This window comes from Sinocyclocheilus grahami, unplaced genomic scaffold (assembly GCF_001515645.1).
Source record: "Sinocyclocheilus grahami isolate Dianchi unplaced genomic scaffold, SAMN03320097.WGS_v1.1 scaffold1411.1, whole genome shotgun sequence".
NCBI classification, from domain to species: domain Eukaryota; kingdom Metazoa; phylum Chordata; class Actinopteri; order Cypriniformes; family Cyprinidae; genus Sinocyclocheilus; species Sinocyclocheilus grahami.
In genome coordinates, this window is record NW_015506590.1 from 73,113 (window position 1) to 97,112 (window position 24,000).

The 24,000-nt window shown below is 39.8% G+C and overlaps 2 protein-coding genes across 6 annotated transcripts in view; both read right to left on the reverse strand.

The window, feature by feature from the left end:
* LOC107570080 (immunoglobulin-like domain-containing receptor 2) overlaps positions 1 to 6,647 on the reverse strand; it is a 22,363-nt gene extending 15,716 nt beyond the window's left edge. For all 3 annotated transcript variants that reach the window (XM_016256280.1, XM_016256279.1, XM_016256278.1), the window contains exons 1-2: positions 6,544 to 6,647; positions 4,952 to 5,284 (exon numbers count right to left, since the gene is read on the reverse strand). In XM_016256280.1, coding sequence (XP_016111766.1) covers positions 4,952 to 5,284; positions 6,544 to 6,616 — 406 coding nt within the window. In that variant the 5' untranslated portion in view covers positions 6,617 to 6,647. The remainder of the gene's footprint in view (positions 1 to 4,951; positions 5,285 to 6,543) is intronic.
* Positions 6,648 to 10,348: 3,701 nt separating this feature from the next.
* gpa33a (glycoprotein A33 (transmembrane), paralog a) lies at positions 10,349 to 17,618 on the reverse strand. 3 transcript variants are annotated; one of them, XM_016256283.1, is made up of 8 exons: positions 17,437 to 17,618; positions 16,223 to 16,380; positions 14,844 to 15,060; positions 12,777 to 12,941; positions 12,558 to 12,674; positions 11,526 to 11,658; positions 11,215 to 11,455; positions 10,349 to 11,160 (listed from the first exon to the last, which is right to left on the reverse strand). In XM_016256283.1, exons 1-8 carry the CDS (start codon positions 17,480 to 17,482, stop codon positions 11,017 to 11,019), a joined length of 1,221 nt encoding a protein of 406 aa, XP_016111769.1. In that variant the 5' UTR covers positions 17,483 to 17,618; the 3' UTR covers positions 10,349 to 11,016. The 3 variants fall into 3 exon arrangements, with proteins under 3 accessions (XP_016111769.1, XP_016111768.1, XP_016111767.1); XM_016256282.1 differs by having other exon boundaries at positions 10,349 to 11,100; positions 11,137 to 11,455; XM_016256281.1 differs by having other exon boundaries at positions 10,349 to 11,455.
* Positions 17,619 to 24,000: the final 6,382 nt, after the last annotated feature.

Sequence of the window (24,000 nt, forward strand, 5' to 3'; positions counted from 1 at the left end):
GGACAGACAGACAGACAGACAGACAGACAGATGGACAGATGGACAGAGAGACAGACAGACAGACGGACAGACAGACGGAGAGACAGACAGACAGACAGACAGGCAAAGAGACAGACAGACAGACAGAGAGACAGACAGGCAAAGAGACAGACACAGACGGACAGACAGAGAGAGAGAGACAAACAGACACAGAGACAGACACACACACACACACATACATACAGAGAGACAGACAGAGAGAGACACACACACACACACACACAGACAGAAAGAAAGAAAGAAAGAAAGAAAGAAAGAAAGAAAGAAAGAAAGAAAGAAAGAAAGAGACAGACAGACAGACAGTCAGACAGAAAGACAAAGAGACAGACAGAAAGAAAGAGACAGACAGACAGACAGACAAAGAGACAGACAGAAAGAAAAAGAAAGAAAGAAAGAAAGAAAGAAAGAGAGACAGACAGATTGGTCAATCCAGAGTTAACAAAGACAAACATTTCACATGTTCACAAGAGATAGTTGTAAATAAAATAACTGATCTTAACTGTAAAATTATATCCAATAATTAACATCCTAAACATGTAAAGCTGGTGACATGATAAACTAGAACAACTCTCTTTAAATAAAAGACAAAAATGTACAGTGATGATGATTAACGAGAAGCTCATCGCACCACTACAATAACGATGTGGACACTTTCAGGTCAAACACATTTTTAATGTGTATGAATTGTTCTGTGTCAGAGGAAGGAGGGATATTATTGTTCCTGCGGCCGCTGGAGTGAGTAAACAGACTAATTTCAGGAACAGGAAACTGTCAGTACAATGAGCAGCACTTCCTGTCAGGAGGGACACACACAGCAGAGCCGCATCAGATCTGATCCAGACAGACAGACAAAGAGACAGACAGAAAGAAAAAGAAAGAAAGAAAGAAAGAAAGAAAGAGAGACAGACAGATTGGTCAATCCAGAGTTAACAAAGACAAACATTTCACATGTTCACAAGAGACAGTTGTAAATAAAATAACTGATCTTAACTGTAAAATTATATCCAATAATTAACATCCTAAACATGTAAAGCTGGTGACATGATAAACTAGAACAACTCTCTTTAAATAAAAGACAAAAATGTACAGTGATGATGATTAACGAGAAGCTCATCGCACCACTACAATAACGATGTGGACACTTTCAGGTCAAACACATTTTTAATGTGTATGAATTGTTCTGTGTCAGAGGAAGGAGGGATATTATTGTTCCTGCGGCCGCTGGAGTGAGTAAACAGACTAATTTCAGGAACAGGAAACTGTCGGTACAATGAGCAGCACTTCCTGTCAGGAGGGACACACACAGCAGAGCCGCATCAGATCTGATCCAGGCCATCATTATCTCATGCTCAGCTCAGACGCTTCATGGCTAACGGGTTTGGTTGTGTTTCTACAGCCGTCTGTGTGCGTAACGCTGTCCAATCTGAGGAATTACATTCATCTGCGTGTTAATATCAGCTCTCGCTCAAACAGCAGAGCATGACGCTAGCAACAGCAAAGTCATGGGTGCGAATCTGGTAAAAAACATCATTTGTTTTGTGCCAGTAAGCATTTGCATAAAGTGTCTAAATGCAGCGTGTTTGTTGGTGGGCAGAGAATGACAGAGTAACATCATTCACGTCAGCTTAAACACAAGCCAACGGATGAACACTGAAAAGTGGAGAGATCCCTCGAACCTCCAACATCAGCCTGTCGTTCCCATGATGCCTCAGACACAAACACTTAGAGTTAGACTCTAAATCATTCGCGAGAATCACTGTGTGTGTGTGTGTGTGTGTGTGTGTGTGTGTGTGAATGTGAGAGAGTGTGAGACTCCTGGGAGATGCACAAAAATCTTCCCCCTTGTTGTAATTAGTACATGTGAAGCAGTATTTCAGCTCTGAATGAATGAATGAATGAATGCTGGGTAAATGTGTTGCCATGTTATCAATCGTGAGCTCCTGTCTCGCGCTTCTATTCAAACTCTAAAGCTCTAAAGAATGCTTTACTCAACAAAACAGTACTTACACTAGTGTGTCTGCAGCTTCTGATTCTTACTGTGAATCTTTTCTCATGAGTAGATCTTAAAATGCATCTGTACTTACAACATAAACACTTCACATCTGACCTACATTTCACTTTCACCATCAACAATCATCAACAAATGATATTTGATGTTTTCTGAAGTCTTTGTGTGAGGAACAGACTCAAATTTAAGTATTTATTCAAATTTCAGTTGCATGTTTGATGAGACACACAAGAGCAACGTCTGATGCTAGATCAGTGCTGACGTGGCATAACTCGACTGATATCTGCTCTGTTCCTCGCATAAATCGTGACTTCAGTTCTGTTATGATGTTTCACGTAGCTTCACAGAGCTCAGCAGCCCCAGTCCTTATCACGAACGTCTCCAGTCCACAGAAGACAAAAACTCAAGCAGGTTTGGATCGGCATGACGGTGAGTAAACTAGGGCTGAAACAATTAGTCAAAACTGCCGACATATATTTTTGTTGTCGAGTAGTCGTTTGATCTCATATGACCTAATGTAGGAGCCTGCAGTAATGCGTTGTGACCAGTGTGGCGCTGTAGCACAAGACTGTAATTCAGCTCTCCTGGATGCAATTCAAGAGAAGAAGACTGTGCTTCAGAGCAAAAGCAGCTTTGGATGAATATGTAAATATATAGCGCGCTTTCCTCTTAATATTGAAATAAACACAACAAAAACTGACAGTGGTGTGAAAGCAGCAGTTAAGAAAGCATCTGATTTAGGGTTGGGTATCGTTTGAATTTTATCTATTCCAATTCTGTTTATCGATTACATTGACATATTATTGATTCTTATTGAGTCCCAGTTTCGATTCTAATGTGTCCAAGTAAACAAAATAAATCAAAAAAAGGAATGATTCAATGACTCACTCAAGATTGACTCGTTTCATTACTGGATGAATCAGTGTTTTTGAATGAATCTCTTAAATAAACGAACAAACGAAGTATCAGATTCTGGAATTGGAATTGATTTTCGTTTCCCAGCCCTGATCTGATTACAGCGATGTGGATGTTTGCATGAGCTCTGCATTTCGGTACTCCAGTAAAATCCAGTCACGTCACATTTATTTATATAGTACTTTATGCAATAGATGAATATTTAAATCTTTATTCTGTTTCTTATCACTATGACTTACAAAAGGAGATATTAGGCAGAATGATGTGTCATTCACTTACTTTTTCCTATAGCTAATTAAATGGTGACTCTGAATGAATGAATGAATGAATGAATGCTGGGTAAATGTGTTGCCATGTTATCAATCGTGAGCTCCTGTCTCGCGCTTCTATTCAAACTCTAAAGCTTCCTTCAATGCTTTACTCAACAAAACAGTACTTACACTAGTGTGTCTGCAGCTTCTGATTCTTACTGTGAATCTTTTCTCATGAGTAGATCTTAAAATGCATCTGTACTTACAACATAAACACTTCACATCTGACCTACATTTCACTTTCACCATCAACAATCATCAACAAATGATATTTGATGTTTTCTGAAGTCTTTGTGTGAGGAACAGACTCAAATTTAAGTATTTATTCAAATTTCAGTTGCATGTTTGATGAGACACACAAGAGCAACGTCTGATGCTAGATCAGTGCTGACGTGGCATAACTCGACTGATATCTGCTCTGTTCCTCGCATAAATCGTGACTTCAGTTCTGTTATGATGTTTCACGTAGCTTCACAGAGCTCAGCAGCCCCAGTCCTTATCACGAACGTCTCCAGTCCACAGAAGACAAAAACTCAAGCAGGTTTGGATCGGCATGACGGTGAGTAAACTAGGGCTGAAACAATTAGTCAAAACTGCCGACATATATTTTTGTTGTCGAGTAGTCGTTTGATCTCATATGACCTAATGTAGGAGCCTGCAGTAATGCGTTGTGACCAGTGTGGCGCTGTAGCACAAGACTGTAATTCAGCTCTCCTGGATGCAATTCAAGAGAAGAAGACTGTGCTTCAGAGCAAAAGCAGCTTTGGATGAATATGTAAATATATAGCGCGCTTTCCTCTTAATATTGAAATAAACACAACAAAAACTGACAGTGGTGTGAAAGCAGCAGTTAAGAAAGCATCTGATTTAGGGTTGGGTATCGTTTGAATTTTATCTATTCCAATTCTGTTTATCGATTACATTGACATATTATTGATTCTTATTGAGTCCCAGTTTCGATTCTAATGTGTCCAAGTAAACAAAATAAATCAAAAAAAGGAATGATTCAATGACTCACTCAAGATTGACTCGTTTCATTACTGGATGAATCAGTGTTTTTGAATGAATCTCTTAAATAAACGAACAAACGAAGTATCAGATTCTGGAATTGGAATTGATTTTCGTTTCCCAGCCCTGATCTGATTACAGCGATGTGGATGTTTGCATGAGCTCTGCATTTCGGTACTCCAGTAAAATCCAGTCACGTCACATTTATTTATATAGTACTTTATGCAATAGATGAATATTTAAATCTTTATTCTGTTTCTTATCACTATGACTTACAAAAGGAGATATTAGGCAGAATGATGTGTCATTCACTTACTTTTTCCTATAGCTAATTAAATGGTGAATAAGAGAGTTTCTCTTTCTGTCATCTAATTTTGTGTGCCAAATATATTTATTTGTATTAATTAACTGTATAACTGTAATTAATACATATTATGATTTTCAAAAGCTGAAGTGATTACCTTTATTTATTTGTTAGAATATGTATAACTCAATATTTAAACTAATTGCAAAAGCTGAAAAATCAATCAAAATCTACTGATTGATCAGTGAAATAATCGTCAAGTAGTCGATTAACCGTTCTAATAATCATTAGATTAATCGATTATCAAAATAATCGTTTGTTGCAGCCCTAACAACAGTAAACACTGATTCTGGTGGAGCTGCTCACTGTTGATGATGGAAATGTCCCGGCCCTTGTAGTGCTCCGCGAGGGTGATGGACGAGCCCTGTCCAGACGCCACGACGCGCACCGTCCGGCCGCTGTCCCCGCAGTCCAGGTGAACGGAGGAGCCGAGCTCGGAGCCGTGGACCGCCAGCGTGTCGGGGAAGCGGAAGGCATCACGGCTTCGATCGCGGCAGTAAGACTTGTACCACCACTGGATGACTGGAGTCTGAGAGGAGACACTGGTGTAATGACACGGCAGAACTACCGACTGGAAGAGCATCGCAAAGCGCCGCTCGTCACGGACAGAGACCTGCACGGCCTCACACACCGACACCGCTGAGACCAGACCAGATCAGACCAGACCAGACCGAACAGGACAGGAGAGAGAGAAACACAAGACAGTGTGATTGACAGATCATGAGTGGAAAAACACAGAACATGAAGACATGATCACACAATATATGCTGACCTCAATAAATGATCTTTGATCATAAATAAACCATAAAAACTGTGAGAGTGTGTGTTTCTGTCTGCTAGGAGTCATATTTATATGAGACAGATTCATGCAGTTAGAGGAGAGCCCCCCCAACACACTCACTCACACACACACACACACGCACACACACACGCACACTCACTCACTCACACACACACAATCACTACACACACTCACACACACACACACTCACAATCACGATCAAGTGTGTCTCCTCTGAGCTTCTGAATATCTGCTATCAATCTAGTCAGTCAACAGAAGAGCTGTTTTCAGATTGTGGTGGGTTTATAAAGTAACACACCCAGAAACAGCTGGTTTAAATCTGACCTGCAGGATTCAGACAGACAGACAGACAGACAGACAGACAGACAGACAGACAGCAGCAGGGAGTGTTCACTAGTAAGGGAGCTGATCATGTGTTTGAGAAGAAAGTTCTTTAGACGACTTTCACTTCAGATGCTTTTAAATCTCTAAAACTGTAGTGAATCAAATTAAACTGCTGTGGAAATGTGTTCTGTAACAAAATGCAGATTAGATTTATGAATAAATAGAACAATAAATATTTTTGTACTTATATCTGTCTATCTGTCAGGCAACACAATGTCTTACAGTAAACCCCTCCACATCTCACTGTATCTCAGTGGCGAGCAGAGCTGTATTTACAGTGAGGATGATGAGGGTCAAAGAAGCTCCTGATTACAGAGGCTTTTGCTTAGACATCATTACACAGTCACTAGTTAAGCTCAGAAACACAGTGAGGTGTAACTGCTGCGTAAACACTTTTACACCGTTACCATGGTGATCAAACAAGCACTGTAACAGCTTTAACTCTTTCAACTACTGAAGACGATCGTTTAATGTTACAATGTAACAGCTGCGAAACGAGCGTGAAGCACATGAAGTGATTGTGCTGATAAAGATCATCCGCCACATTTACTGTACATACAGCTGAAGGCAGGTTTACTGTAACGTTACTACATTACTCGTTAACAAAGAATCCCGCCTCCAGGCAGAGCTGCTAGTCTGTGACTGCGGTGACGGACAAACAGTGGAAACAACCTGCTGCTCAACTTCTGCAAACTCTCGGAAAGTGACGCACCTGTGAAGCCCAAGAGCGAGATCCAGCATCTGAGGAGAGAGAGCGCTTCAAACCGCGCTGTTCTGCGAGCCATCGCCGAGTCTCTGCCGTGTTTCTAAGCTCCTGTTTTTCTGAACTTCGTGCTTGCTCTGCGTCTCCGCCCCCCGGAGCCCTCACGCGTTACCGACGACACATCTGACCCTGGAGCGCAGGACCAGTCAGCAGGGTCAGTTTTCTGAAATTGAGATGTATACATCAGCTGAAGCTGAATAAATAAGAATCCGTGTATCATTCGATCATTCGTTTTTTGATTTAATATTGAAAGTAGAAAAATTTGAAAACTGATCCTTTTTCGTTTTTTGTTTTTTTCCAAAAAAACAAAAACGAGAATTCAGCTTAAATTTTCGTTTTTCGTTCATAGGTGGAAAAATGAATAAACAGTTTGAATATTTGATTTCTACACGTGGGCGGGAATTAAACGCCCCTTTCTGCTGATTGGTCAGCCGCAGATCAAACCATGCAGTCATCAGTTCTTCTGCAGTACCATGCAGCAGAATAATAGTCCTCCGCTGCTGCAGGTGTACGGATTAATAACCCATTTTATCAATTTCATATTTTTCTCATCAAACAGACTAATGAATAGCTCGTCTAATGACAGAGTATTAAGTCCCCTTGATGGGGAGAAAATCCAAGTGAACATCAATCAGTACTCAATATTAATTTAAACTGCTTTAAATATGACTGCTGCTTATTTTCTGTGCACTTCAGTACTGGTCTGCGCTTGACTGTAGTCGCGTCTGTCAGCTTATTGAGTTTATTTAACCCGTCGCAATTTCGCAACATCGCAATGTCCTGCTCGGGCTTGCCAATTTAATGGCAGAGAATAGTGACTTTAGTTGTTGTTTTTTTTAACCGGATACATATCTGTCATAAAATAATCCTATGCATCTCGTGCCGTATATTCCAAGCATTCTGAAGGTATTCTGAGGGTTTGGTGAGAAAAAAACGAAATGGCAAGTTATTATATTTTATGAAAATTTTGCGTAGCAGCTCACGCTGCGCACAAGTGCATATCCTTTTGAGATATCAATTATAATCAATTTGAATAAAACACAAGATTACATTATATAACTCTAACAGTAGGCTATATTTAATATCTGTTGTTCTCCGGTTGTCAGTCAAAATGACAGTTCTTGCAACATAGGCCTATATACTCTATACCCAAGCCAATTTATTATTCTTTCCTTTCTTTCTTAGTGTTTAAAATATTTATTTTGAAACGAATTAATTAATTTCTTAATTAAACAAACAGACTTACTGGGTGAGCAGGGTAGGCTAAGACAGCTGACATATCATACCCTGTCATGCCCAGCTGATGCAAAGAATAGAATTTATTTCTACACAGAAGAAAGCCCTGCCTAGACTCTGCCCCAGTATGAGTTGTGTCGAGCTATTCATTAGCCTGTTTGTTTGGTGAAAAAAGATTAAATGTAGTTGCAGTAAATGCGTTAAGAATCCATACACCTGCAGCAGCGGAGGACTATTATTCTGCTGCATGATACTGCAGAAGAACTGATGACGGCACGGTTTGATCTGCGGCTGACCAATCAGCAGAAAGGGGCGTTTAATTCCCGCCCACATGTAGAAATCAAATATTCAAGCTGCTTATTCATTTTTCCAGCCCTGAACGAAAAACGTTTTTTGGAAAAAAACGGAAAAACGAAAAAGGAGCCGTTTTCAAATTTTTCTACTTTCAATATTAAATCAAAAAATGAATGATCGAATGATACACGGATTAATAAGCTTTCCATTGATGTATGGTTTGTTAGGATCGGACAATATTTGAAAATCTGGAATCTGAGGGTGCAAAAAAATCTAAATATTGAGAAAATCATCTTTAAAGTTGTTCAAATGAAGTTCTTAGCAATGCATATTACTAATCAAACATTAAGTTTTGATATATTTACGGTAGGAGATTTACTAAATATCTTCATGGAACATAATCTTAATATCCTAAAGATTTTTGTCATAAAAGAGAAATGTATAATTGTGACCCATACAATGTATTGTTGGCTATTGCTACAAATATCCCCCAGCGACTCAACACTGCTTCTGTGCTGCAGGGTCACAGATGAGGAGTTTCAGCAACATTATTACACACATTCATCATTTCATTATTTAATAACCCTGTTCTCTGGAAATACTCGTCAGAAGTATACAAAGCCTAAGCAATAAACCTCTATGAGAAAATTCAACCCTTATTTAATGTTTCAGTTTTCCTGCACAGCTTTTACAAACAGCAAACCCTTTAAAATGTTAACGATCATCGTGTTTCTCTAAATATCAATTCAAGTAAGTTTGAAGTTTGATATTGGACTGTATCAATAACGACTTCGCCCTCTAGTGTTTCTATCAGGTGTAGCAGCTCATCAAATAATGCCTTTATTACATTTACGTGTTAATCACTAGACAAAATATATTTTTAGAATTTAAGAATATAACTAATAATCAATGGATCAGTTAATGAATCAGTCAATCGATAAGAATGTTTAGAAGCGGTTCAGTTACAAATACATTCCGTTACAGTTTGTTACAGTGTGTGACAACAAGCCCCGCTCTCTTACATCCAGCATGATCTTCTCTAGGTTGAACAAAACATTTCTGTCATATACAGGTGAATATGTTTTCCTTGACATGATTCAACTTTAATGTTTAAGAATAATTATATTTAATTACATCCTAGCTGAAAATGGCCAGGTGCAAAACTCACAGATTGACGTCATCAAGAGCAACAGGACCACTTTTAACAATGAATCATAATGAAGAGAGAAGTGGTTGGACAATAGATGACCAGCGCTGAGGGCCAAATGTGTTATAGTTAGGAAACTAACCACCGCAGTTCAGCTTCACTCGGTCACAGTTTTAAACAGAAGCTTGAATGTTAAACAACTGAATCAGGAACTTCAGTGAAACCTATTTGTCCTCCAACAGAAGACTTTTGCATCAATGTTTTATTCTGAAACCATACAAAAACAAATGAAACTGAAATGAACTGATTCACATATACTTACTCCTATAAATGCAGTTAAGAAGACACGAGTTTAGAAAAATCCCACATGAAACATGTCAACAAAAATCTGAAAAATAAAGTAAATATGAGACGAGGCTCTTTTGAACATAGACGTGAATACAGCTACGGCTTTTCACAATACAAGTGAACAGCAGTAAAATCAAAGCAAACCAACCCCATCATCCCGCTTACACACCGTTATAAGAGTATTTCACATTAAAAAATATAAACGCATTAGAGACTAAATGGCCACGACACTGAAGTGTGTCAGTGGTAGATTTATTAAAGCCCTTTTAGGTTATGTTCACACTTGGAGTCTTTTTTGAAGCCGCCAGCATCTTACATTATAAAGCGGAGAGTTCCGGTGCTTGGCTCTGATTGGCTGAGCCGCGTTCGAAGCTGTTGTAAATGACGCTACAAAGTAACACACACCTTTGTTTACGTTTGTGTGTTGCTCGGCAACCACTTTGTAGCAACCACAACTGTTTCTGAGGAGCTACATTGTTTGGTGGAAGAATACTGTGTTTATTAATATCATTACACTTTATTTGCTCCGTTTTATTTTGTGAAACCTTACTACGTATATGAAATAACCGTTTTATAAAAGCAATAACCCCCGTGAAGCCGTGGTTTACAGTGAATTAACCTAACAACGCCCCTTAGCTGTTATAAATTCACTGTAAACCACGGCTTCACGGGGATTATTGCTTTATTTCACACGGGAATAAGCCGTGTTTTCAAAAAAGTCCTGAGTGCTTTTTAAAATGCCACTGTTGGCGTCTTTTTCCGCAGCTCTTTTCAAGTTGAAAGAAGTTAAAATTTTCTGAAAAAAACGGCCTACATCAAGTGCCTTTTTGACAGCTGACCAATGAGAAGCCAGCAGCGAGTCGTTTCCATAACAACAAAAACAACAAGAAGAAATGGAGAAGATAGCCGGTAGATAGATGGCACTAGCTTTGGAGCACAAGGAGTTGTACGATGTGAGCACAAAACTCTGTCTAGTCTAAAATATTCTGCAAACCGTGCATCATCCAACCGGAGCTCCCGGACTAAATTGTTGTAAGCACCATACGTATCCTTCCCCGTATAATGTCCCGCACACACAAACGTCATTGTGAACCGACATTCTCCTCCTTCAAAACTTCAAAAGCCAACGCAAGAGCCGACTGTTTTCTCTACATTTCTGCAGCACAGCACTAGGCTACTGTTGTTAAAACGCTACCAGCTTTTTATTTTACTATAAAGCGCTCTTGTCAACTTTTTCTTGTCAAAAAAGACGCCAAGTGTGAACATGCCCTTATTCGGTCAAATCTCATATCTAGCATATGAGACACAAAAACTATTAGTTTTTTAGTAAGTGGATTAGTTGTCCATTTTCTCTAGTTTCTGCGTATTTCTGAGGATCGACTCCGCGTCTGCTGAACTCAGTTCCTCGGTTCTTTGGGTTTATTCGGTGGAATGCTGGGCGGTCTGTCGCGACTGTCGTAGCGGTCGCTGTCGTAGCGGTCGCTGTCGTAGCGGTCTCTGCGATCATCATGACGGTCTCTGCGATCGTCGTAGTGGTCGCGACGGTCATCGTAGCGGTCTCTGCGATCATCATAACGTTCTCTGCCATTGTCGCGGCGGTCGTCTCTGTCGTACCTCTCGCGCCGGTCACTGCGATCGTCTCGTCTGTCGGTGTAGTGATCTCTTCGGTCGTCGTAGTCGCTGCGGCGATCGTAGCTCCTCTCGCTGCGGTCGTCAGGCAGATCGAGTCTGTCTGCGCTTTTCACGCGACGCTCTTCCTCGTAGTTCACGTGTTCGTCGCGGTCGTCCTCTTTCTCTACAGGGTCCTTGTCTGTGAACTCTCCTCCTTCAGGAGTCCTGCGAACACAGAGGAATAAAGCTGAGCGGACGCCCACAGCGAGCTGTGCGAGATGTGTTTCTCACGTACCCCATTGCGTATTCCTCAGCCTTTTCCCTCCGGCGACGGCAGTAGCAGCAGCAGCAGATGATGATTCCCACAAAAACAGCCACGCCAACAACGCCCCCGATGATCCCCGCCGTGGAGGCCATGTTCAAGGACGCTAGAGGACAAGAGACGGTTGGGTTAGTCGTGACCAGGGTTGGGCAGTAACTAGTTACTAGTAATAATATTACTTTGAGCAGTAACTAGTAGGGTAAATAAATACTAATAAGATTTCAGGGTTACACTTTATTGTCTTTGGCGTCTTTGTTACAGTGTAGTTATATATTTAAATACTTTGTAATATTAATGAACTACATGTACTTACTATATGGTTAGGATTAAGGTTCGGCTTAGGGTTACTTGCATGCAATTATGCATAATCAATTGTTATTACAAGAGTAAATACATGTAACGCCTTAAACTAAAGTGTAATAATATTACAGTTGCCATCCATAAAACAGCTCGCCCACTGATTTGAAGTCCAACAATGCAATATTTCCTAGATTTATTTTCAGAATTTTCACGACTCGTGAACGCATGAAGCACCAGTGCAGCAGGCAAGATGGGAAGATTCAGATAAAATTCATCATAAGATATAATCATATATGGGTAACAGAAATTATAGCTACAATTAGCTTCAAGCTACACATGACAATTAATGAGGTTAATACAACACTTTTATTTAAACGTCACTATCAATCACCACTGAGTGTTTGTAATAACTTCTGACTGCGATCCAGTGTGGATTTTGGCCAAATGATTAGACAGAAATAGTAAAATTTCAGAAGAATTGTTTGGGTAAGATACGCAATTACAATTTATGTTGGTCGTGCAGCAAAAGTAATGTAACTAGTAGTGTAACTAATTACTGTTGCCAGAAAGTAATAAGTAAAGTAATAATGTTACTTTTGAAAGGAGTAGCTAGTAACGAGTAATAAATTAAATGTTTTGAGTAACGAGCCCAACACTGGTCATGACTATAGGTTACGACAGATCGATCAGTTCTTAGTTTCTTACGCGGATCGACGCGCAGGGTCACATTACACTTCGCAGATCTGATTTCGTTGGTGGATGTGCAGATGTAGTAGCCAGACGTGTCCATGGAAATATTGACAAGCGACAAAGCCCCGTTTTCTGAGGAGAGACACACACACACACACACACACACACACACTCATTATCGATGCAGGAGAAGAAGCTCTCAGCATGTGTCTGAGCAGCATCACACACACGCACGTTCAGAGGCCTTGAGTGGCAGCGGTCGAGGGATGTTATTGACGTTGTAGCTTTGCCATTTGTAGGTCGGTGTCGGCGTCCCCTCCTCCGAGCGGCAGCTCAGTTCGATGTTCTCGAAGTATTCTGCCTTCCCGACAACATTGCAGATGGGTTGTGATGGAGCCACTGGCACACAACAAGAACACACACGTCATCGTAGCATGCACATTTGGGACCGTGCTGGCAAAATGAGTGTGAATGCACACAGGCTGATTTTGAGCGAAACGCAAAAAAGTGAAAAAATTTAGATTTTAGTCGAATTTGAGGTTTTCACAAAAATTGGGTCATTAAGCCCTCGTCTAGCAATCCCAACTCCAAATAGGAATTAAACATCTACAATTATCTTTATTTGTACATTTTCTAAGAGGAGTACCTTTTCTCCCGCATAAAGGCACCTCTAAAAGCACGTGATCCCGACACATATACACAGAATTACAGTATTTAAGTTCACGCAAACATAATCTGTTGTCTTAAAGGGTTAGTTCACCCAAAATTAAAATTACCCCATGATTTACTCACCCTCAAGGCATCCTAGGTGTATATGACTTTCTTCTTTCAGACGAATCCAATCCGAGTTATATAAAAAAAATTATTATGGCTCTTTCAAGCTTTATAATGGCAGTGAATGGCTGTTATTTTTCAGTAGTCCAAAAGAAGTCCAATAAAGCGCGTCCATCCATAGTAAAAAGTGCCTCAGGGGGCTCCGGAGGGGTGAATGAAAGCCTCCTGTAGCGAACCCATGCGTTTTTTAAGAAAAATATCCATATTTAAAACGTTATAAACAGTTTTCTCTTGCTTGCGCAAACTGTCGGAAGTCCTTCCGATGGATGATGTATAGGACATCAGCGTAGCGTAAGCTCTGGTGAGAATATGCTAGTCTCGCGAGAACTAACGTTTGTTAACAGGAGCAAAGGAAGCAAAGTTTCCTTACTTTAGCAAAGGAGAACCAGTGTCCTCGTGGCTTATAACGAAATCCTCTGACATTTTCTTTACAAATCCTCGTCTAATTCGTGACCGGTGTTTTGTTTTGCTCTCTCCTCTGCACTTCTCTTCACTTCTTGTCCTTCGTCATCCGCTGGAAAGGCGTTCTATGGTGAACGCGCGTATGACAGTTAGCGGAAGCTAGAGATCAGTGATTATAACGTTTTAAATATGGATATTTTTCTTACAAAAACTCATTGATTCGCTGCAGGAGGCCTTTATTCACCCCCGGAGCCGTGTGAGGCACTTTTTATTATGGATGAATGCACTTTAGGCTTCTTTTGGACTGTTGAAAAGAAACACCCATCCACTGCCATTATTAAGCTTGGAAGAGCCAGGACGTTTTTAAATATAACTCGGATTGGATTTGTCTGAAAGGAGAAAGTCATATACACTTAGGATGCTTTGAAGGTTGTAGTTTTAATAATCAGTTTATTTGTAACGAACACACTAAATGTATTTTTACATTTGATTATTTGTTTTTCTTATTTTAATGCTTTTGTTTAGATGTAAAATGAAAACGGTAATGCATTATTTGTTTCTTTCTTATATCTGTATAGTTTTTTTGCATCTGTTCTTATTTATATTAACAAAGATAAAATAAAAATAGCTGCATAATACAGTAATTATAATTAAGAAAAGAACTGGAGGAAAAGATGCAACGTTGCTGGTGATTTTGCTTTGGAACCTTCAGAACACTTGGTGTTCTTGTTTTATTCATTTTATTTCTGAGTTTTTTATTCTATTCTATACAGCACTTTGGTCAGCTTTGGTTGTTTTTTAAATGTGCTTTAAAAATAAATATTGTTAAAAAAAAAACTTTAACTCGATTTTTCTCAAAATGAACTTTGCTGACTTATCGACTTTATAGATAACTGAAAATAAAAATAACTCATTTTTGAACATTTGCTCAATGTGACTCATTTTGCCAGCACAGGACTTGAGTGTTGATTACTGAAGAGATCTGACCGCTGATCCTGCACACACACAGTACAGTCGTTCATAAGCATCTGTCTGCAGGGTTCGGAGGACGGTGGCGTCTCTTACCCAGGACCACGAGACTGGCCTTGTCAGACAGACGGCCCTCCTCATCGTCCGGATCCTGAACTTTGCACTCATAGTCCCGTGTGTCGGCGCTGGTGACGCTCTTGAGCTGCAGGTTGGCTGTTCCTTTCTGCAGATTCACCTCTATGTTTGCCCGGCCTTTATATTTATTGTATATCTTAGTTTTATTCCCGGCAGTGAAGTAACCTACGACGTTAATCTGTATAAAAACAGTACAATCAATCACAAAACATTAACACAGCTCCATCCCTGAAAAAAAAACCAATAGAAACCATCACAGAATTTGTACTGGTTATAATGGGACTTGTGTTGGTTTTAATGGCAACTGTAATGGACCCTGTGGGTCTCTACTGGCAACTGGTCACCTTCTGTTGGTGGCTTGTTAAAATAGAATATGTCCTAAAACACACAACAGGAAACCATTTTAGTTGTTTTATTGGTTAAAAGTTGATGGTTTGTAATGGTATTTGTAGTAGAAACCATAAGAATTTCTGTGATGGTTTCTATTGTTTCATCCAGCAGGCTTGGCGGAGCCGGGATGTTTTTATAGGGGTGTCCAGTGAGGGGCCAGCAGTCTGGGGAGGCACAGAAATCTTCATTATTTCAATATAAAAATGTGATTGACTATAAAGTATTGGACTGTGCTAGTGCCTAAAACACAACTGGATACAATTAATTTCTACTAAATTGTAATTGAGATATTTGTGAATTAGATCAAGTAATGCTGAGTGAATATAACAATGTGTGTATTATTCCCCACCTCCAGGTATTTTAATAAAGGGGCTCACTAGCTTTATTGCTCAGTCAGCTTGGTTCTGGTTCTCAAACCCCCCAAAAGCTTGTTCTCCAAAATTGCATACTCATAGATGAGACATGCAGATAGTGATAAAAAGAAAAAGAAGAAGAAAAAAAGGCCGGAAGTCAACAGCACATAAATGCCAGAATGCAAAATGAGTTATTTTATGCATTGAAATGGTTTCATTTTCGTTTGTAAAAAAAATTATAAAAAAATAGCGCATGTTTTCTAGTTTACTTGTGCAATAAATAAAAAAAATAAAAACTTGCACTTATATTGTGATCTCAAGTTGCACAATCTTTTAGTACATACATTTGAGCGACGTTCTTTAATGTGATGCTATACATACGTGAAAAGTCTGAAAAGTCTCCCGTTTGATGTGGTCATGAAGAGATACGGTGGTTGCGCGCTTTAATAAATGCATTTCTTGTCAAGAAAAGGAACAAAAACTGCAGTTTTGAGTGAGGTGGCCACGCTTAGGTCAGCGGGGATATATGCACGAGCACAAGTGTTGTTAGCTGTTCTGTACTGAATGATTCCTGTGATGAATCTGTCTGTTTATTACCTCTGGTTCGTCCTTGACGTCTGGATCTGTCGTCCATGATATTGATGAGAGAGTTGCACTCGGTGTGAAAACGCAGGGTATCACCACATTATCGCCCCTCGCAATCTTATATACTTTATCTGGGATGTTTACGGTCATGCCTGACGTCATGTGAAGCCCTGTCAAACACAGAAATGTGAATAGAAAGCACTTCATGAACTATAGTTTGCATTTAACACTGCATCGTCTTGACATTGTTTAAATGTTTTAAAAAGAAGTCTCTTCTGCTCACCAAGGCTGTATTTATTTGATCAAGGAAAAACAGGAGTATTGTGAAATATATTAGTACAATTTAAAATAGCTGTGATAGATTACTTTTAGGATATTCTTTGATGAATTGAAAGAAAGCAATCAGAAATGTTTCTCGAGCAGCAGATCAGCATATTATACTGATTTCTGAAGATCATGTGACGCTGAAGACTGGAGGAATGATGCTGAAAATACAGCTGCACATCACAGAAATACATTACACTTTAACACATATTCACACAGAACATAGCTGTTTTAAATATTAAAAATATTTCAGAATTTTTACTGTATTTTTGATCAAATAAATGCAGCCCTGGTGACTTCTTTCAGAAATCTTCTTTTAAAAATCTTAATGATTCCCAACTTTAACCAGTACTGTTACCCACAGAAAAACATACCAACAATTATGACAAAAAGGTATATGAATTACTTATATTGTTACTGCTCAACTGTTTGTCTTTCACATCTCGTGAGACCTAATGGAGTTCTCAGAGCGAGATTACGGAGGTTTTTAGCTCGAGAGAAAAAATCAGTTTGCTCTCATGTTATTTCATTGCGGTGTGTGAGAAAGCCTTGAGATGATGTGGAGGTGAAGTGTTCTGCGGGGGTTTGGGGTGCTCGGTGTGTTAGGGGCGTTGGCTCAGAGCCGCCGCTGCGATCAGGTGAGATCTGAGACACGGCCTACAGCCAAAACAGCATGGTTACCATCCCATAACTGAGATTCAGGTGGAAAACTACTAGCTGTGACCTTAGTGTGAAAGTAACATTTCATTCATTCTGAACTTTATTTGTCTGCTCTATTCAGAAGCGTATGAAGTGACCCAGAGGTGAGTGTGATTGTCGTTCGGGCTCACCTACACACTGATGAGTAAACACACACACACACACACACACACACACATTCAAACAGATTAAAGCTTACTTACCAGCGCAGAGCAGACATATCTCAAATATTCCCAGCATTCCTGCCATCTCTGTGAGCGTCCAGCAGCGTCTCGGGTATGAAGGGAACTGAAGGTGTTGAAGACACTGAAACTCACTCTCTGAGCCAATGAGACGGAAATAAAGAGCCAGGAACCGCCCCGCGGTCGAGTCTCGTCTTGCCCTGTTTCTCTCGTGTGTGTCACAGTTTCTCGTTTGAGAAACCACACAGAGACGACAGTAACTGGCGTCTGTGCTCTACTTATGAGGAGGAAACCCAAATTAATCAAGGGATTACTGTATTGAGTGGAAGCAGTGTCAGGGGTTGTTTGTGGAAACTCTTGGAAACTCAATTCTCACCATTTTATTCAGTTGTAGACTGAAAAACACACACTGATTTGCATCAGATCCAGAGAAACTGGTTTGACAAGAGCAATATGATGTGGGAGTGACAACACACACACACACACACATGTTGTGTTTCCATGTTCTATGGGGACATTCCATAGGCGTAATGGTTTTTATACTGTACAAACTGTATGTGCTATTGCCCTACACCAACCCTACCCCTAAACCTACCCCTCACAGGAGACTTCTGCATTTTTACTTTCTCAAAAAAATCATTCTGTATCATTTATAAGCTTGTTTCCTCACGGGGACCTCAAAAATGTCCCCACAAGGTCAACATTTACTAGTATTACTATCCTTGTGGGGACACACACACACACACACACACTCTCTCTCTCTCTCTCTCACGCACACACACACGTACACACACACAGGAACATTAACACACCCTACAGACTCTCAACCACAAGCTGATGGTTTGATCTAGTGATAATCAGTGATGTCACGATCATGTGTGAATTATGTGACCAATCACCACTGAGCAGCTGATTTGCATTATTCATGAGCAGCGCAGCAGCGTCCTCTGCTGGCTAATTAAAAGATCGTTCCATCTGAGACATGCTGAAGATCTTAGAAATCACATTTACACACGTGTCAATATCTGTCATAGTATAGTATAGAATTAATAGTATTTTTACCTTTATATTACCTGAATCAAGATAAAGTCAGTGTTTTATTGTCGTATAACCAAATAAATGTAGTTTGTACAAGATGAATAGTTTAGACTGACACTCACAGGCTGTGTTTCTGTGGCAGTGCAGAGAGAAGCACGTCTCATGATGCATCTGTTCTGCTGCTGGATCTCAGAGAACATCAGCTGCTCAACTCAAGGCCTTTCCTTCATCCAGAGACACAGAGACACAGAGACACAGAGACACAGAGACACAGAGAGACTGACTCCAGATCAGCAGCTTAACATTGAAATATCTATTGAATTGTGATGTTTGAAGTTTCTAGGAGACAATAATTCACCTCAGACTAACTTAACTAACTTAGTATTTTTGTCTTGTTTCTAGTCAAAATATCTAAAAGTTCTTAAATCAAGATCCAGGTGAAAAAACTAAATGAAGTGAATTTTACTTAAAACAAGTAAAAATGTCTGCCGGTGGGGTGCGAAATATAATCTTGCTTTAAGAGTCATTTACTTGCCTCAGTGTCAGATATTTGACTTGTTTTAAGCAAAGTTCACTTCATTTAGTTTTCCCCTGGAAACAAGATTGAATATCTTACGTCATTTCGCTTCTCTAGTACATGCAACTTGATTTAAGAACTTTTAGATATTTTGATTAGAAACAAGACTAAAAAACTAAGATAAGCCTTTTTTTTGCGGCGCGAACCTCCCTTAAACACTACACTGATTATACGAGTATCTTAGAAAATACCATACATTTTTCTACATTTCTTGTTTAATTCAGTGTGTTACTTGTCATTTATTTGTAATGGTTTGTGAAATGTGAGTGAAAACTCTTCAGTGTATGTATTGTTTTCTGTTCTGATGATTATATGTGATTCAGTTGCATTTCATCGTTTGTTTCTCTTTATCCTGAAGCTTGCCCGTCAGAGCTGACCCGAGACTGGTTTCTGGAGTTCTGCATGCTGTGCGTCTCACTGGAGCCTCTAGAAACTCTCACCCGGCGTCGCTCTAGAGTCTGGATTGATCCGAATGAGCCGCCGTGAGTCCGGGCCGCACAGCGAAGGTCTTTGATTGGAGTTGATTGGTGATAATGGAGGCTGTAATGAGCGTGTCCTCGAGATGCATGCTGATGAAGTGCTTAACACACCTCGGGCCGGTCTCCGGGTGATGTGTGTCTGCACGGCCCTCGGTGAAGCACATTTACTTCATTAAGGAGCGTCTCTCGTCCTCATACGAGTAATGACCAGCTGGAATGTGCCAAAGCTTCGGAATGAGAGTGAAGACGACAACAGGAATGTCAATTCTTCCATTATTTTCTACTCCTACATCTCTGTCTTAAGGTTATCATTGTAAAATGAAAATGAAAGCTACATTAAAAAAAAAAAAAAGTTAACTAAAATAAAAATAAAATACGATTTCTGAAACTTAACTAAAATACATTTTCGTGACTCAAAAAATTTAATAAAATAGAAAAGTTGTTTAATTTTTCATTTTCATCTTTGTTGTGGCATGTCCTTAAACTTTCAAAATCAATATTGCCATAACATAAAATGACTTAACAAAGCTAAACTATATCGGTCAGCGCCTATAGCCTTGCATACTGCGCTGCGTCCCGAGTTCGAATCCCGGCTCGAAGACCCACCCCCCACGCTTGCCGTGTCATGACGACGCTGTGTGATTCGTTGTGAAAGCGAAACTACTTTGTTTGGTCTTCCAAAAGAGGGCACGACTAGAAATCAGTGGTTAAGTTGTGTTTACAACACTGTTCCAGAACACTTCAACCCAAATATCCAGTGTGTCAGCCAATCAGACGCCTGCTAAACTGCTAAAGGTCATTCTCTGTTGCTCTTTGTGTTGTGCAGAGACTGCGTCAGTGTTCTGGTGAATCACGGTGAATGAACATTCGCTCAGGATCAGGATCGCGTGCTGTTATTAGTTCCTATGATTTACTGAGAGGAAGAGAAATTAAAGAGACTTATTGTGTTTCAGTCACGATGAGAATCAGGAGCTCAAATCTGTCGTTGCTGAATTAGAAACATTGTAATGTGTTTTACTGCAGGTGTCACTCTTGTTAAACATCATGATGATGAAGTGTGTCTTGTTGGTGCTCCTGAAGCCTTTTTCAAGAATCTTTATCAATTAATGCATAGATATTTCTATATCTATAGCCTGAAGCATAATATAAATGAATATGTGAATTATTTGCAATATAATTATTTTCATGCACAGACAGACTAAAATATGTTTTTCTTTTGCTTTTGAAATGCAGTTTTTCTTCAGTTAATTACACCTTTTTGTCTTGTGATGCCATATATTGATGTTTTGTGTGTGTGTGTTTTATCACTAATAAATGAAGGTTTCTTTAATGCTGCAGTTTTTCAGTCTGAGTCACAGACAGGGCTATTTTTATGGTCCTCAGATGTGAGTGTTACTGAGAGCTGTGTGGCGTTTGCCCTGAAGCTGATGCACTCGAACACGCCACGCACAACATGAACATGAGGTTTAATGATGTCATTCAGACTCGAGAATCCTCTGGGTTTTTAAAATATGATGTTGAGTTGATTTGTGAATAAGGTTGTTTTTGTCTGCATCAAGCTCATAGCCATAAAACAGGCCGTTGCTGTGGAGTTCTAAATGGTTGCTAGGGTGTTCTGGATGGTTGCTAGGGTGGTGTTATGCAGTTGCTAGGGTGTTCTGGATGGTTGCTGTGTAGGTGTTTGTGGCTCTGATGTAGACTGGCTAGTGTTCACTCATGAGCACCTTGTTGACAGCTGTTAAAACACAATCACTGTTTTAGATCGACTTGCTGTAATACAATAATATAAGATTTCCATTCAAACTGAAAGCATAAATCTAGGCAAAACTGTGACATTTCATTCACTGACGCGCTTCTCTCTGCAGCGCATAGAATAATGCCTGTTTACTATTATACTGTTTACAGCAGAATTGACTTCTGTTTGCATAATTCAATCATTATTTTCTTGTTTATCACCGTAAAGCTGCTTTGAAACAATCTGTACTGTATAAAATAATTGATAATAAAGGTGACTTGAATGATCATCACAAGCACGACACACAGGTCACAACACAACACAGCAATCCATGTCAATTCACATTAAAGCAGCATACGATCAAACCAGCAGATCTGAATGAATGAAGTGTTATCGTCACTATCGATGCGCCTCAGGCTGCTTTTGATCGTGTTTTTTAGAGTAAGGCTGGTTTACTCGTCTGAATGAGGCTCAGAATGAATCGGTGCTGCTGTTTGAGGCCGAGTTAAAAGTGAAGTGTGTTCTTATTCTGTCTTAAAATACCTTATCCAACCCCATAATTCAAGACTGTGATTATGCATCACTATAAATTAGAAATGCATCTTTTTGAAATGTTCACAGAACTGCTACAGGGAAGCCACTGGTGAACAGGTTTCTTTGGAACAAAAAGGCTGATACTCATCAGTACTTTACTGAACCCTGCTAACCAGCCAAGCCTTGACCTCCAGTTTGAGCATTTTTAGTTGTTCAGGGACAGATCTGCTATCAAATAATGCCCGCTCTTGTTTATTTATTTATTTTTATGCTTTTTTGATATATGGACAGGCTAACTTCATCAGGATATATCACAGACAGGTCATGTGTGGCACAGATAAATAATGCTAAAGATTAAAATTAAACTAGGAGCACAGAACTAAACTGAACAGAAACATCCTTCATAACACGCTGTTCCGTGAAGATACGCCTCTCTCTGGAATAAACAGCATTTCTCTGGCTTCATCATTCACGGAGCGTCGCTGCAGATTCAAGAGAGACTCATCCATAGTGACAGAGACTCCAGGGCACAGTCACAGAGACAGAGAGCGCTGATGAACAGCTTGTTCAGCTCTCGTTTAAACTGCAGTATCTGCTCATTCTGTGTGTTTGCTGAGTGATGATTGTGTGCTGAAGGGCCTGGAAACAACATTTCAGAACCAACAAGCCATGAAAGCAGACTTCAGAAAGCTCCTTATAAAGAACGACTCGCTGTAGCTGGTGTGGACTGAAGCAGGAGGCGCTTCTCTGAATATAAACACACGGCTGAGAACCAGAGAATGTGCTCTTTCATTTCTTTGGTCCTTTTTTCACTTAATTTCTTCACATGTACAGTGTCACATCTTTGCAGCTCTGCAGTATTTGTTAGAATCGTGAGGAAAGCAGAGGGAAAGATGAGACACTTCATATAAAGCCATTTCAAACGTCTTCTTAATATAAGAAATATTATGAATGTGGGTTTTTCTCAGCTCATATGTGACCCTGGAGCACAAAACCAGTCAAGGGTCAATTTTGTGAAATTGAGATGTATGCATCATCTAAATAAATAATCTTTCCATTGATGTATGGTTTGTTAGGATCGGACAATATTTGAAAATCTGGAATATGAGGGTGCAAAAAAATCTAAATATTGAGAAAATCATCTTTAAAGTTGTTCAAATGAAGTTCTTAGCAATGCATATTACTAATCAAACATTAAGTTTTGATATATTTACAGTAGGAGATTTACTAAATATCTTCATGGAACATGATCTTTACTTAATATCCTAATGATTTTTGGCATAAAAGAGAAATGTATAATTGTGACCCATACAATGTATTGTTGGCTATTGCTACAAATATATCAGGGACACATATGCACTGAGAGACTTCATCAGATATTATTAGGCCCTATATTTAGAAAAGAAATGAATGGAAAATTAATTTGTCTCTCCGCAGGACTATTTCAGATGAGAGGAGTGCAGACAGAAACGGCATCTGAACCTGAAATCTTAAAGCTACAGTTCACCCATAAATCTTCCTCCTGTCATCGCATACTCACCCTCGATCATGTCATTCCAAACCCAGAGGACTTGAGCATTTACTGAATGTTTCTAACCAGACTCATTTTAGTGAACAATGACTTCCACTGATTGGACAAATTTCATTCTCAGAATGCTTAGTTTCTGGGTGATTTATTCCTTTCAGAGCCTGTAGAACTAGCCCTGCAGTGTATCAACACTGAGCCAACACTTCAGACAGTTTCAGAGCTGATTCTGTGCTGATGAAGTTCACTCTCCATTACAATTACAGCTGTCAGGATGCGTTCCTCAGTTACTCATCGACAGGCAAAGCTGTCATAAACCTGTGGAAGGAGCTCGTCGTTTGTGAGCAGATTGGAGCGGCTGGATTGTTGTCCACACTGCGTTTGCAGTGATTTCCCAGAATGCTCTCAAGACACGCAGAAACATGAGTCACGCTGAAGAGACAGCAGCGTTTCTCTTGCTCTTCCCATCTGTCACACTGAGTACCGAGAGCAGTAATGATAGAGCGGCTCACAGACACGGATTTAAATGCGTTTGCTTCACTAGAAAGAGCAATTCGTCATCTTTGACCTCAGCCTCAAGTGTTTCTGTCTCTATTCAGCAGGTGATTTTAGTTCATTAACCAGCACAACCCTCATTTCCATATGAACAACTCACACCTCACTCCTGGAAAGACCGACAAAGGGACAGTCTGACCAC